General features: G+C 35.8%; 1 protein-coding gene across 3 annotated transcripts; it reads left to right on the top strand.

Annotated features, from left to right (window-relative positions):
* Positions 1–3,847: 3,847 nt before the first annotated feature.
* Positions 3,848–16,227, top strand: LOC306874231 (putative cysteine--tRNA ligase, mitochondrial). Of its 3 annotated transcripts, none has more exons than XM_079424118.1 (16): positions 3,879–4,093; positions 4,253–4,384; positions 4,462–4,512; positions 4,765–4,882; positions 5,014–5,085; positions 5,164–5,269; positions 5,391–5,471; positions 7,299–7,428; positions 10,473–10,606; positions 10,748–10,815; positions 10,920–10,986; positions 11,094–11,232; positions 11,698–11,821; positions 11,961–12,056; positions 14,948–15,163; positions 15,476–16,142. In XM_079424118.1, the coding sequence occupies exons 4-16, from the start codon at positions 4,835–4,837 to the stop codon at positions 15,530–15,532; spliced, it is 1,338 nt and encodes a 445-aa protein (XP_079280244.1). In that variant the 5' UTR covers positions 3,879–4,093; positions 4,253–4,384; positions 4,462–4,512; positions 4,765–4,834; the 3' UTR covers positions 15,533–16,142. The 3 variants fall into 3 exon arrangements, with proteins under 3 accessions (XP_079280243.1, XP_079280244.1, XP_079280245.1); XM_079424119.1 differs by having other exon boundaries at positions 3,901–4,175; XM_079424117.1 differs by having other exon boundaries at positions 3,848–4,384; positions 15,476–16,227.
* The last annotated feature ends 53 nt before the right edge of the window (positions 16,228–16,280 follow it).

The following is a 16,280-nucleotide window of genomic DNA, read 5'->3' as shown; positions in this document are numbered from 1 at the left end:
ATGTAATAATAAGGTTTTAAGAACATTAGTAAATACACAGATTTTCCCTTCAAAAGTAAAGAAGAGACCTCTTGTTTTTGATTATCCTGAAGATAAAGTAGTTCGAATTAGAACAAGATTTCTCTCTTTTCCACTTCTACCAAAGGCAAAAGAAGTTCAGTTTAAAATTATTAACGATATCTAGCCTTGTAATGAGTTCCTCAGACACAGATTTAATTTGGATTGTAATGAATGCACTTTTTGTGAAGCAGACATAGAGTCATTGGAACATTTGTTTTATTTATGCAAATTTTCAAAAAAATTATGGGACGATCTCTATGCTTGGTTAAGCTTGAAGTATGTAATACCTGACTTTGATTTTAAAACTGTGAAATATTTGTCCTTTTGTCGAAATTGTGATGTTGAATTTTTGGTTAATAATATTTTGATTTTGGCCAATTATTTCATTCATAAATGTAGATTCTTTAATAACCCTCCCACTTTATTACTTTTCCAGCAAGATTTAATAATCTTCTTCAAATCCTTGAAGATCATGCGTTCTGAAAAAGCCCTTAAACTATGTGGCCTTTTGAAGGTGTTTTTTGATGATTAAGCCCCTTGCATTGTATTACTGTATTATTTATTTTTCTGTATTTATTTATTTATTTTTAGTTTTTCCTGTTATGTTTATTTTGTTTATCTGTATTTTTTGTTACGCTGCTATTTGGACTTTTTTGAATTGTATTAAGAATTTTCTGACTGTTGTTAATTGGTGTGTTTGTATGTTTAAGCAATAAAAAAAAAAAAAATCGATCTGCACTTCGAATACTAACCGGAAGTAGTAGACCATCCGGAAATCTTTGGCATACTTTTTTAAACATAGCCTACTATGATTTGGGACATACTAATTCTATTTTTGAATACTATTTAGGATGGATAGTATGCGAATTGGGACGCAGCAAGCCTGTTTCAGCAATGACTCATCTGAACGCTTTTGACTGGTCCTTGCAATTATATGCTCAACAGAATCGTATGTGATTGGTTATAATGCACAGTGCTTTAAAAATGTGTATGTCTCTGGCTCTGTGCCAGCCAGCGACGCAGATTTGAATTTAGCAGTTGGTGATGTTTTACTTTTTATATATTTATAGTTTACAGGACAAACAGCGCATTTCACCCAAAATTGTTTGCTGTGATATGATTCCAAATTTAGGGCGGCCAAAGGGAGGGCCAAGCTTGTTGACAGGGGGGCACTGAATAGTGCAGAATGTGGACTTTTTATGGTGCCTTTCTATTGGTCATATACAGGCCTATTTGTCCTTTTGCAGGAGCTTGACATCTATCATAAAGCTCCAAATGTGGAAAAGAGTATAATTATTTTGATGATGAAAAATACAGTAAACATTATTGTGAAATGTATAATGTTACAATTTAAAAATAGCCATCTTCTATGCAAATAGTAAAATGTATTTTATTCCTGAGATCAAAGCTGAATTTTCAGGATCATTACTCCAGTCTTCAGTGTCTCATGATACTTCAGAAATCATTTTAATATACTGATTTGCTGCTCAAGAAACATTTCTGATTATTATATTTTTTGGAAAATGTGATACCATTCAGTCTTGGGAAAGATTAAAAAATATAAATTTATATTTTTCTTCAACAAGGTTGCATTAAATTGATTTAAGTGACAGTAAAGATATTTACACTTATTACGAAGTACTTATATTTCAAATAAATTATGTTCTTTAACTGAGAACCATTATACCAATAATAAAAACCATTATTAATAATTGATCACAAATAATAACTGATAATTAAGCAGCATTAAACTGATTTCAGAAGGGACACTGAAGACTGGAGTAATGATGTTGAAAATTCAGCTTTGATTACAGAAATAAATTACATTTTAAAAGATCCTAAATAGAAAACCATTTTAAGTGTAATATTTCATAATTTTATTGTTTTTACTGTATTTTTGATCAAATAAATTAAATCTTCTTTCAAATAAATAAATAAAAGCCTTAATTATTTAAAACTTTTAACCACCAGTATGTATATAAAAGAATACATGTGAATTAATAAGCAAATTATGTTTTTTATAAGGCCTATAATATAAATCACTTTCCTATGCACAGCACTCGAAAGCAAAAGTCTTCAGATTTACAATGTTCGAATCTAGAGTAAGATTGAGAATGATTTCTATAGATTTTTTAACATTTTCTTAGTCACGTGAAATCATGAAAGAAAGCCTATATAAGACATTAACTCTTATCTCATGTCTTCTGAAAACTGCTATTGTTATGTAGGCTACATTGAAGAAAAAAAAATGTAGGCTACATTGTGACGAATACCGTAATGTCCTTAAAATTTGAGAAATTTGAAAAGGCCAGTAGTAGTTTGCATTCCTGAAAATTAATGTCTGTCGCTTAACATTATTATTTTTTTTAATCGTAAACAGTTGGCAAATATTGCTGAATTGTCTCGTCAAGTTTAGCTGCTTACATCTTACTTCAGCTTGCATTCAAGTTGCGTGCAGCTCAGCGTCTGAACAGTAAATCCCGCTTTCTTCTACACTTTGATTGGCTAATTCAAACATTTTGATATTGACCAGCACTTTTGAGCCGCTGCACCACTGAGCCGGAGCACGCATTATTAGAATTTTTTAATCAAGTGGGCTGCGTGCAATCAAGTGCAATCTATTATTTAGCAAACATTTTCTATTGTTGCACTCCTACACTGTTAGACATTTCTGTAATTTCTACAGTTATGTACTGTATATCACCCAGTGTAATACTGAAAATTCCCTTTACAGTAAATAACTGTAATACCCTTTGCATCATGGGAATTTTCTGTGACGTTACATATAGAGACATTCGTCTGTGCCGATGGACTTACATTTACTACAATTTATTTTTTATTTATATTTATATTTACGCAAAGGGCCGCTGTTGTGCCCATTTTCGACACCTGACAAATTATTACCCCCCCTCCCTCGTTGAAATCGCTACCTGATCCTAACCCCTCCCCAACACCTAACCCTAAACCTACCAATACTAGGCAGTAATCTGGCGGGGGTCAGAATTTGGCACAACAGGGGCAGCCTATCTAGGTAATGGAAGAGTTTTAAGGGTTATGATGAGAACAAAAAGCAAAGGTTCTAAGAGCCATTTATTAAGTCTGAAAAAGTGTGAAATAAGGTATCTTAAACGTAAGCCTATCTATGGAGGAAATAAAAGGAAACTTGTTTGGAGGTTGGAAGATGCTCCAGCTAAAAACCGAAGACAGGATAGTCATAATGTTTTTTGTGTAGATACATTTTGAAGACAGTAATCTACCTTTAAAGGTGAGGTTATATTTCATAAATTTCTTGGTATGAGAATATGCACCCCCACCCTTGTGTTGTTATTGTCAGCACATAGGACACACTGTTGCTGTTTGTGAGGGAGAAGGTGATGTTCAAGATGTGGAGGAGAGCATGAGTATGGGAAATGTCAAGAAGGAACTGAGCTGAAGTGTTGTGGTTGCGAAGGAGAGCAAAGCACGGCGTATGGAGGATTTTTCCTATATAACAGCAGGCTCATGAAATCTAAAAGGTAGAATTCGCACCAAACTTTTCCCAAAACATTTTCCGAAGCATCTTGTTGAGTGAAACATAGAAGCAAGTGTAGAACAAACAGGCAAATGTATCTATGCAGTAGCGAATGGCACAGCAGAGTTAGAAAGGAAATCTGACAAGACTAAAAATTGTGCAAATAAACTTTTGAGCACATGTATATCTTCTATGAATACATGTATCTCATTCACCTTACTGAGCGGCGAACAGTACGATAGGTGGCGACAGTGCTACTAAAGAGTAGGCTGCCATTAAACAAGTAATAGTAGAAGAAGAACCCACTGCAAAACAGCAGAGAAAGATCTGTGTCAGTTTGGTGGTGTGTTGAGAGTTATGGACTCTTACCAGTAGCTGAACTTTCCATGTGATGACACTGAAAAGAAACAGATCGTGTAGACACATCGAGGACGTTTAGACTATGAACAGATGGCTAAATCTACACATGTCATCAATCCAAATCGGAAAACACGCTAAAATGTGTAGATATTGATCGTCAAGGTTATGCAACATCTTTATTACTATTATAACCACCAAATACAGTACGATGAAAATGAGGCTTCCTTTAGCATTGATTGCAAATGTAAGACTGCTTAATTCTGGCTTTAGAATCAGGCATTCGGTTCATAATGGTGTTACAAAAACGGCATTGTTGTCCAGTCATAATATATGCAGCCGAGCGGAGAGAAAGTGGATCAAACCTGCGGGGTTTGACACCGGTCTGAAGACTTACAACAGTCTCACCAAGCAGAAAGAACCTCTGGTTTTGGCACAAGAAAGAATTGCTACCTGGTAAGGCACAAAGTGGACCATAAGGTGAAACTGAGATTTTCTTACATGCACATTACACGTTCTTCTGTCACTTGCAGGTATAGCTGTGGACCTACTGTTTATGACCATGCCCATCTCGGTCATGCGTGGTAAGTTTTTCTGCTTGATAACTAGATGCGGAACATTGAAAAAAGCACAGTTTGTTGTAGTGTTATTTTAGTATAATTTTCCTTTTTAATTTTAGGTGGTTTAGTAATTTTTTTTGTTCTAGTAACTGATTACATGTAATCTTAATCATGCAATCGGATTCCAAAAATAGTACCTGCAAATAAGTACCTGAAATTAGATTATATTACGTTTTTACTTCATTCATTCCATCTGTTTTTCTTCCTTGCATGCAGCTCATATGTCAGATTTGACATTCTGCAAAGGATCTTATCCAGAATTTTTGAAATTAATGTCATCCATGTCATGGTCATCACTGACATTGATGATAAAATAATACAAAGAAGCCTTGAGGTAAGTGTTAACTGATAATATATTGTTTAACTTCTGTTTCAGTATACACAAGATTAGTCATTTATGTGGAAGGCTGTAAATATTTAGCAATTTTAAGACATGTAAAAAGTTGTATTTGATGTATTTTGCAGCAGAACATCTCGCCCACTGTCCTAGCAAGAATGCATGAGGAAGAGTTTAAGAGGGACATGGAAGCACTGCGGGTAAATCACCACTTTTGGTTGATTGGGGATTATCTTGTCTAAATAATTTATTTGAATGATCATTGTTCATTTGTCCAGGTTCTTCCTCCAGCTGTATACGTGAGAGTGACAGACAACATACCCCAGATTGTAGCTTTTATAGAGCGTATTATTGGAAACGGACATGCCTATGTCACAAGTCAAGGTGCCACTCTCTATTTTGTTGCCACTTACAGGTCAAGGCTTTCTTGTTTAATCCCCCCCCCCCCCCCCCCAACAGTGAATAGAAGATGAAACTGAATATCCAGTATTATTTGTTGATCCAGGGAACGTCTACTTCGACACCCAGTCAATTGGTAACCGCTATGGCAAGCTTGTGAAACTTGGAGGGATTGTTGGGGAGCTGGGTATGTTTATGATATTTCTTTTTTTTTTGGAGGTCTTCATCATCAATAACAAAATTATTGTAAATGTAAATACAGGTCCTTTTCAAAAAATTAGCATATTGTGATAAAGTTCATTATTTTCTGTAATGTACTGATAAACATTAGACTTTCATATATTTTAGATTCATTACAACACAACTGAAGTAGTTCAAGCCTTTTATTGTTTTAATATTGATGATTTTGGCATACAGCTCATGAAAACCCAAAATTCCTATCTCAAAAAATTAGCATATCATGAAAAGGTTCTCTAAACGAGCTATTAACCTAATCATCTGAATCAACTAATTAACTCTAAACACCTGCAAAAGATTCCTGAGGCTTTTAAAAACTCCCAGCCTGGTTCATTACTCAAAACCGCAATCATGGGTAAGACTGCCGACCTGACTGCTGTCCAGAAGGCCATCATTGACACCCTCAAGCAAGAGGGTAAAACACAGAAAGAAATTTCTGAACGAATAGGCTGTTCCCAGAGTGCTGTATCAAGGCACCTCAGTGGGAAGTCTGTGGGAAGGAAAAAGTGTGGCAGAAAACGCAGCACAACGAGTAGAGGTGACCGGACCCTGAGGAAGATTGTGGAGAAGGACCGATTCCAGACCTTGGGGGACCTGTGGAAGCAGTGGACTGAGTCTGGAGTAGAAACATCCAGAGCCACCGTGTACAGGCGTGTGCAGGAAATGGGCTACAGGTGCCGCATTCCCCAGGTCAAGCCACTTTTGAACCAGAAACAGCGGCAGAAGCGCCTGACCTGGGCTACAGAGAAGCAGCACTGGACTGTTGCTCAGCGGATGAAAGCAAATTTTGCATGTCATTCGGAAATCAAGGTGCCAGAGTCTGGAGGAAGACTGGGGAGGGAAATACCAAAATGCCTGAAGTCCAGTGTCAAGTACCCACAGTCAGTGATGGTGGTGTTGGTCCACTGTGTTTTATCAAGGGCAGGGTCAATGCAGCTAGCTATCAGGAGATTTTGGAGCACTTCATGCTTCCATCTGCTGAAAAGCTTTATGGAGATGATTTCATTTTTCAGCACGACCTGGCACCTGCTCACAGTGCCAAAAGCACTGGTAAATGGTTTACTGACCATGGTATTACTGTGCTCAATTGGCCTGCCAACTCTCCTGACCTGAACCCCATAGAGAATCTGTGGGATATTGTGAAGAGAAAGTTGAGAGACGCAAGACCCAACACTCTGGATGAGCTTAAGGCCGCTATCGAAGCATCCTGGGCCTCCATAACACCTCAGCAGTGCCACAGGCTGATTGCCTCCATGCCACGCCGCATTGAAGCAGTCATTTCTGCAAAAGGATTCCCGACCAAGTATTGAGTGCATAACTGAACATAATTATTTGAAGGTTTACTTTTTTTGTATTAAAAACACTTTTCTTTTATTGGTCGGATGAAATATGCAAATTTTTTGAGATAGGAATTTTGGGTTTTCATGAGCTGTATGCCAAAATCATCAATATTAAAACAATAAAAGGCTTGAACTACTTCAGTTGTGTGTAATGAATCTAAAATATATGAAAGTCTAATGTTTATCAGTACATTACAGAAAATAATGAACTTTATCACAATATGCTAATTTTTTGAAAAGGACCTGTAGTCTTTAATCACAAATTTTTCCACTGCAAAATTGTTATTGGGCTAACTTGAATAATGAACTAAAATCATATTACTCTTCATACTGTATATGCCATGTCTGTAGTTAAGAGAAGTCCATTTTTCATAATTAAAATGTATTAGAAGCTAACCTAAATAATGTTGAGTAATAAACAGTTTCTTGTATTTTAGGGGCTCAGGATAAAAGAGATCCAAGGGATTTTGCTCTGTGGAAAGCATCCAAACCACATGAACCTCATTGGGAATCACCTTGGGGACAAGGAAGACCTGGGTGGCACATTGAATGTTCTACGATTGCTAGGTATTTGCTCTGTCAAACCAAATATCACTGTATGTTGGCATTTGTTTTGCATTGCTTTGATGTTGTGTCTGATTTTGAATGGATGTCAATGGTACATTTACTCTATATGCATAGTTTAAGGCAGTAGCTTCAAGAAATGTATCCTCTGTTCATACAGAAACTAGGGCTGTCAATCGATTTTTTTAAATCGTGATTAATCGCAACTTAATCACACATTTTTATCTGTTCTAAATGTACCTTAAATGAATACTTTTCAAGTTTTTATTACTCTAATCAACATGGGCATGGACAAATATGGATGCTTTATGCAAATGTATGTTTATTATTATTGAAACCATAGAAATAATGTGCCTCGCGCACACAAAAATGAGTTGGGAAGCCATTTGATTGAATGCCGCCAGTAAAAGGGAAAGAATAGCAACGCTATAGAGCTGATGTCACGACAGAGTTAGAGCCAGTGAATGCGGTTTACCGGTTTCATAGAAAGAGAACGATATGCACCAAATGAGTCGCTGTAGAAACGGAACACTTCAATGGTTGCGGTGCGCTCAACACGAGAGACAACGCAAACGCAATGACATGTGAAATAAAGCATCCTCATGTATTAAAGAAGAGTGGCTTGATTAAGTGCTGGAAATAGCAGAGGATGGGCAAAGAACGGTAACAAAACTCTGAAACATTGTACGGTCACACACAAGAGTATTGTACAAACTGTACTTCATATCGATGTTTAGACAGCTATAGAAGAATTCATATGTTCACGCTTTTTTATATTTAACTTACAGATCTCAGCTTAGGTTTTGCTTCAGTTTCTATTCTATTCTATTCTATTCTATCAGTTTAAATCAGAGGTCTTCAACCCTGCTCCTGGGGACCCATTCTCCTGGAAAGTTTATTTCCAACCGGCTTCAGCACACCTGCCTGCAATTTTCAAGCAGTCTTGAGGAGCTTGATTGGCTGCTTCAGGTGTGTTTGATTAGGGTTGTAGCTAAAATCTTCAGGATAGTGGGTCCCCAGGAACAGGGTTGAAGACCTCTGGTTTAAATAGTTTGTTTTGATAATATATTATGTTAGGGCTATATTATAAACCTGATAAATAATTGACCTTGTTTTTGAGTCTTTGACTTTGAGTCTCTTGCTCATCAAGGCTGTATTCATTTAAAAAATACAGAAAAAACACTGATATAGTGAAATATTATTGTATTATTATATTATTCCTATTTTAATACCTATACTTTAAAATAGCATTTATTCCTGTGATCAAAGTTGAATTTTCAGCATCATTACTCCAGTCTTCAGTGTCCCATGATCCTTCAGAAATCATTCTAATATGCTGATTTATTATCAGTGTTGAAACTGTTGTGCTGCTTCATATTTATTTGGAACCTGATACTTTTTTCTTTGATTCTTTGATTAATAAAAAGTTTAAAAGAACAGCATTTATTCAAAATAGAAATATTTTCTAACAATAGAAGTCTTTACCATCAATTTTATCCATTTAACACATCCTTGCTGAATAAAGTTTATTTAACTTTCTCTAAACGTTTTTTAAAGTATCTTTAAAAAAAAAGAAAGAAAAAAATTTCTGACCCCAAACTTTTGAATAGTTTATATTGTAACACAAAATCTCTATTTTGACTAAATTCTTTTTTTAACTTTTTATTTTTTAAAAATATCACAGGTCCCAAAAAATACAGTATAAAAAATAAAATAAAATAAAGCAGTACAACTGTTTCCAACATTGATTAAAAATCAGCATATTATAATGATTTCTAAAGGATCATGTGACTCTGAAAATACTGCTTTGCTTCACAGGAATTAATTACATTTCACACCACTGTAGGTCTTTAAGCCCTGTTTGGATGGTAATTATTTATGTGTATGTCTATGTAATTTCAACATTTAGAGGGGCTAGTTGATTTTATTGCTGTCCAAATCCAGAATGTCTGGGTATTTATTTTTCCCCGCAAGACTTACTGTTTTTTGACACCAAAGATGGTGAGGTAATTTATTGTAGTTTAATTGCTTTATAGACCCTTTTTCTGTTAGTAAACATTGTGATGTTTTTCTGTGGGCGGAGCTTAGCTGGAGGCAGAAAGATTCCCCTTGTGTAGTCGAATCTGCGCTGGTTTGAACCATTGCCTTCATTTCTCCCTTTGTTTTGCCTCCAGCTAGCGCTGTGACGTAACTGTGACGTCGGCCCTAAAAGGGTCTATACACCTCTGGCTCAGTCCAAAAGTGGTTTTGTGAAACCTTTTTGATCACTGCCATGCCAATAATTGTTGCGCTTTGTGGTGCATGCATTGTCAGTATTGGAGACTTTTATTACTGAAATGCTGAAAGTTGTTTACAAGAAGAGTGATTTATGTATTCACATATCCATGTATATTCATGTGAACCTTTGAAATCGGCCTTTGTGGCAGCAGACATGTTTTATATTATTTATATAAATTAGGACTAATCGGTTTACTAGTTGGTTAAATAGTTAAATGTTTGCCTTATGTAAATAATAGGTTATTTTTGCAAATTGTCACCTCTTTTTAATAACATGCATAATTTTGATAGTTAAAACGTAAGAGAACCATTTAAACAATCAGTTTTCCTTTTTTAAATTGGATATTAAAATGAATACATAATAAATATTATATTATTTTCCTATAATTAAATTTGTCATCGTGTTGAAAGTGTGAATGACCACATGAGACATGCGTTTCCAGGTTTCGTAGGATCACAGAACTCCTCCACTATGAATAAATGGTTATCTGAGCGCTTGAGTTTTATTGCGGAGGAGCCATGCAAATGTTTTACAAATGTAGGTATAAAAGAAAAATAAGTGACAAGCCCATTTATGGGTGAGGAATGGATGTCTAGGGATGGATGGCAGATGTAGCAGTATTTCCCATTTATTAAAGGCAACAGGAATGTACATTTATCATACCACATTGGAATGTATTATAAAATCTTACCCCATCAAATAAAATATGAAACAGAATCATATAATGAAATGGTAACATCCATAAACACTCGTTTGCTCTTATCTGCAGTTCAGTGTTTGGAAGTCAGTTGGACATCCACTCTGGAGGAATCGACCTTGCCTTCCCACATCATGAGAATGAGATTGCCCAGTCTGAGGCGTATCATCAGTGTGAGCAATGGGGAAACTACTTCCTGCACTCTGGTAATGCCCTTAGTCTTCTGGTTTAAGTAGTATTAGTTGTACAATTATAGGTTGCATACTGTAACATAGATTCTGTGAAAATTTAGTTTTATTGTTGCTGACTTTGCTGCTGAAAATTTTTATAAAAACTTTGTTGTTAAGGGCACCTTCATTTGAAAGGAAGCGTAGAGAAGATGTCAAAATCATTGAAGAATTATATAACTATAAAGGTAACAAGTTATACTGATATATATATATATATATGTGTAAAATTATGTCTTATATTATTAATATATTACAGTGTATTTTAAATCTAACTCTCTTCATAATCTAGGATTTTCTGAAATCTTACACTGCAAATGAGTTTAGACTTTTTTGCCTTCTGACCAGATACAGATCAGGTATGTGTTACGTGCTGAAAGGGACTTCTGAAAGTAATCATCCTGTAGTTTTACAGCAAAAACGGGAAGATATCTTACATTTACTGTGGGTCTTTTAAACCTTCCAGCAATCGACTATAGTGATGCAAGCATGAATGAAGCCCGCTGTACCTTGTCCACCGTCTCTGCCTTCTGCCACAATGCACAGGCCTACATGCAGGGCCACTTACAGTGCCAGCCTATAGAGGAGGGAATTCTCTGGGAGAGGTAAAGACAGATCACATTCATGGTCTAATATACATTTTGAACAGCAGAATGACATGAATAAGATAGCGTGCAGAGACTGATATATGAGCTGTGTGTCATGCAAAGGATTTAAATTTTTGTGGTCTGCATGTGCCTTACACTTACTGAAAAATAAAAAAGCAGTCAAAACTGGTTTTACAGATAAATACATCCCTCACTTTGACCTGGAAACCTTGTGCCAGATGGGATAAAACTTTCCACTGTTATGGATGACGCCATCTTTTATAGTTTCTTCATACACTGTTAATATGGTTCGGGTGTTATTCACAGCTATAGTGAGAATAGAACAGATGAACAGAACAATTATAGAATCACACCTCATAATAAATAAGTTTATAATTCCCAAACATTTGACTGTGAATATAGCCTAGACGAGCTGATGATGAAAATGTCTAATTTTGTCTCCTCTGTCTTTGTTTGGTCAAGGTTGTCAGCTACACAGTCCAGCGTTCGGAAAGCACTCACTGATGATTTTGACACCCCAAAAGCTGTGGATGCCATTATGAGCCTCATTCACCATGGCAACTGTCAGCTTCAGCCTGCTACTAAGGTAACATCATAGGGTAGGTCACTGAGGCCTCAAATTCTTTGTCATTATACAAAATTGTAAATTTTAAATTGTACATCTTTAATTAGATGTTTTATATTAAGATTTATTAGTCAGAGATGAAAAAAAAATGTGTTTGAAGGTTGATGGGCCGAGGAGTCCTGCTGTATTTGGAGCCATGCTGTCCTATGTCAGGGAAATCATGGGTGTTTTTGGAATTGATCTATTGGACAGAAAGGTAAAAGATCAAACATTAAAACTAATGTATGTATTTTTTTATGTTAAAATACTTCACCTAATCCTAATGTAACTTTATGTTCAATGATGTAGAAGCAGGACTGCCTGCTTGACCAAACAGTGGTGCATGAGGAAAATATTCTCAACTCATTTTAAAATGGTCATTTATTAGCAATTCCACTCTGTGGCACAGGAATTTCACAAAGCAGCTTTAAGGATTGATGAATAGATGGAAGGAAGGATATAAATTAAACCATTTATATTCAATAGGATATTTTGGCTTTCAATTATAACTTCTTTTTTATTTTTAAAGATACATTTTTGGGCATTTTTGCCAAATTTTGGAGAGATCAGAGCTGACAGGAAGCGAAGTGGGAGAGAAATAGAGGGCCAGGATCGGGAAAGGTCCTCGAGCCGGGATTCGAACTCGAGACACCCGTAGTGTAACAACGCTGTATGTCTGCGCGCTGCCCACAAGGCTATCGGTGTCAAGCTGTAAAGCTTGTCTATTGGTACAATGGGGGTTCCCAATAATACGAGGAAGGTTTCTCTGCGTATTGCTTGTCTTTCCTTTTCGCAACACAAGATTAAATGCAATATTTTCTCACATGTAATAACTCGTCGTTACATCTGACTCCATTAATGAAAAAGATTTTAATGATATTTGTGCATCATTAAAGTGAACGAATATTTGATTATTCTGTTAAACTCTGATTATATTTTACCCGCTTAGATCAGGAAACTATATCGCTTCGAGTTCCTCACCAGGTCTCCGGCACAATTTCGTCAGTTCCGATGACCCAAAACAGAGGTATTTGGCTAAATATCTGAGATTTGCTGTATTCCCACATGCCCAATCAAAGATATGTAATATATAGCCCCCTTGGATGCCCCTCAGGAACTTAATTCAATCGTTTACTTTAGTAGAGTCTTCTTTTTGATCACCATTTAAAGACGTTAGTCGATCAACTTTACCTTTCTTCAAAATGGCTTTGTTTTGGCCAAGCTCGTGGCTTGTTCCACGTAAACTTATCTAAAGTAACATTAAATTAGAACAGAGGTCATCGATGCATTCAGATCTAGGCTGATCAAACAGCATCTGCTGATTTTAGACCGAAACTTACTCGTCTCCTCATCTAAGCACGCTTGAATTTAGATATCGGGTATTAGTCGTCACTAATCTCTGACACAAACTTGTGGAAATATACGAATCCGATAATCTACTTCGGAAAACAAATCTCAGAGTCGGTCAGAATACAATCAAACGTTTACAATTTATTGACCAGGTAATGAAGCAATAATTCAAAATCCAATTCATAAGAATAAAATCATCAGTTGAACATGTCATAACAACAATTCAGAAATAGAGGAATTTGTAGAAATTATTACCTTTCAACAAAACTACACACAGCGTTTGTGTGGGAAGTCAACCTACAGACTCCCCAAACTTTTCTCCACTTTTCTGAACTCAATATTCTTACCAAATGGTGGCGTCTGTCATTATAATTACATTTTGGTTCCCTGTTGAGGGATTCACACTGTGAGATCAGAATTTGTACTTGAATGGGTTCTTGTTTTACATACAGGAGGTATAGTCTGAATGGAGGATCTGGGGGAGGGAAACACCTTTTAAGAGACCCATCACTTTTCTCATATTTTGTAACTTCTTTTAGCTTTTCATTATGGTTGGGAGAATGAGACCATTTTACCAGGCGCACGGAGACACTTTAAATTATATCAAACATGCATAGTTACTTCTTGTACATACATAACATTGCATAGGTTTTCAGTGTATTTTAGGTGAGGAGGAGGAGGGGGGTGAAGGGGAGATAGTGTGTGTGAAGTGTGAGCTGCACTGTGTGCTGCGTCTCTGAAGTTCCTTTTACATATGCAGGAGATAGTTCAAGTGTTAATTTTCAGGAGGGCCTTTTGTTTCATCGAGGGGTCGATCAGACATATTGGCACCAGCCTTACAAAGCCAATAATAATTTCTGTAATGTTCAGATATAGGAAATACATCAGTGTCAGAAATTAATGGGCACTTGGTGCAAAAATGGCACCAAGATTTAAAGTTATCATTTAATATTCTCTTATTATTTTGCACATATATTGAAAGTCTGTGCAACAAAAATTTTAAACTTCAAAAATTACATAAAGAAATCATAAAAGGAATGGAATTGGATCAAGGCTTATGGAGTGACACAATCGCTTTATATAATTTATATGAACAGATTTAAATACAGGCTTTTATTCACACATAACCATTGATCAATGCACATACATAGAGCATTACATTTATGCATTTAGCAGACGCTTTTATCCAAAGTGACTTACATTGCATTCAAGTTACAGTTTTTACATTTAATCAGCTCTTGCTTTTCCTGGGAATTGAACCCATGACCTTGGCGTTGCTAGCGCCATGCTCTACTATTTGAGCTACAGGAAATAGTAGAGCACATCAAATATGGTAAACGAAGCTCAACCATTGCGTGATCACAGACCTCATTGTTTGTCACAAGTCAAGCATGCGCTTCTTTTGGCCCAACACAGTCATGTCTACTGGGCAAACGATGCAGTGATCTCCTAATTTCAACACGATTTATGTAATCTCATAAATACTTTCCATCATAATTTACAGTAAAAACATGATGTAAATATGAGACTCATTGATATAAGGGGTATAAAAATAATTCATATTTTAAACTTGGGAGTTAGTTTTAGTTTTGAAACTTGCAGTATGTTTTTATTGAGTATTGAGTAACCTGGTATATGTGTAAATATCAAGAACAAAATGACCAAAAAATGTTCTTCCTTGTAGGCATTGACATCCTGTTTCTTCATAAAATTAAATCACTGCAACACTTTAAATCCTTTGTACTCTGTGTCCCTTAGGAAGTCCATGATTCCTCTGGAGTTTTAAATAATGTGGTAGAGGAATTGGTGCATTTTCGGATTAAGGTTCGTGAATTTGCTCTTTCTGTGGAAGATCAAGATCCCCACACTGGCTCTGAAATTCAGAAAAGGCATCCACAGCCAGACAGAGTGCCCTTGCTGAAGGCCTGTGATGCCTTAAGGAATAATCTAGCACCCCTTGGAGTCCACATTAAGGTAAGATTTCATCCTATTTAGACTAAGTGCAGAAGAGTGTTCAAAGGAAAATGCATGGTTATTATTTAAGCATGGTACACTGTACAAATACCTTTTTGATTTTCAAAAACCCAAAGGCATAATTACAAAGTAATTAGACTTCCTGAAATTTCTTAAGTCACCAAACATTTATCTACCCTTATAATGCACATTTTCCTTTGCATATTCTTCATTGATCCCTTGAACTCTTGTAGGACCATCCAGTGCCTTCTGAAAAAGCACACTGCAAGACTCACTGTGGTTTACATTGCTAAATTTTGATTTTGGTTTCAGGATAGAGGCACAAACTCCACATGGGAAATAACAAGAGGAGAGACAAGGAAGAATTAACCACTTACTGAATTGGGACCAAACTTGATCTATTAGAACACAAGCTGTTTGTATCTCAGTGGTAAAGTTTTTCCTATCGTCAAAGAAATGACAGTTTAAAGATTAGTTCTATAATGCAACTGAAGCTGTAACTCCTCTAGTAATCATAACCACATCTTGTGTCTGATGATAATGTTCGTAATTGTTAATAAAACAACTCTGTTCTTAGTTTAACGCTTAGTTTAATGACCTTTTGTATATTTGTCTCAGTAAAGGACATTAGGACAAACTAAAGGACATTTCTCAACCATTCTACTAGAGAAATTACACAAGTCAAGGATCGTGATTGACCTCCACTGTCTGATGATCATAATGGAATATGGTATGCTAACCATAGCAATGTTACAAGTTAGAGCAAAGTTATACATATTATATGTTTATTTGGTTGAAAACTTGTTTCTGTTCACAACATGCTTTATGGTTTTTCTGGGAAGATTTGTCCTTTGATATCTGAAGACATTATGAAGAGGCTCCCTGAAGACCTCTGTCATAACTTTTCTCTTTAAATGGGGAAGAATAAAGATAAAATATGTCCGTATAAAAAATAAAAACAAAAACTTTCATAATATTCATTATGAATTGGTGCAAATTAAAGGTCTGGTAAGTAGACGTTGTAATGTAACATTCCTAAATAAAACAGACATAAATAGGATGGGAACAATAAAGATTAATTTATAAGAAACAAGTGATTTAAAAAAAAAAATATTCT

This window comes from Barbus barbus (genome assembly GCF_936440315.1).
Source record: "Barbus barbus genome assembly, chromosome: 8".
NCBI lineage: Eukaryota > Metazoa > Chordata > Actinopteri > Cypriniformes > Cyprinidae > Barbus > Barbus barbus.
This window is presented reverse-complemented; position numbering and strand designations above follow the sequence as displayed.

What these genes read in the sequence shown, in the direction of transcription:
- LOC306874231 (XM_079424117.1), top strand. Translation starts at nt 4,140, where the DNA reads ATGAAAATGAGGCTTCCTTTAGCATTGATTGCAAATGTAAGACTGCTT. An exon ending in TGCCTATGTCACAAGTCAAG is followed by an intron (nt 5,270 to 5,390) that starts GTGCCACTCTCT and finishes TTGTTGATCCAG; the next exon opens with GGAACGTCTACTTCGACACC. An exon ending in CCCTTGGAGTCCACATTAAG is followed by an intron (nt 15,164 to 15,475) that starts GTAAGATTTCAT and finishes TTTTGGTTTCAG; the next exon opens with GATAGAGGCACAAACTCCAC.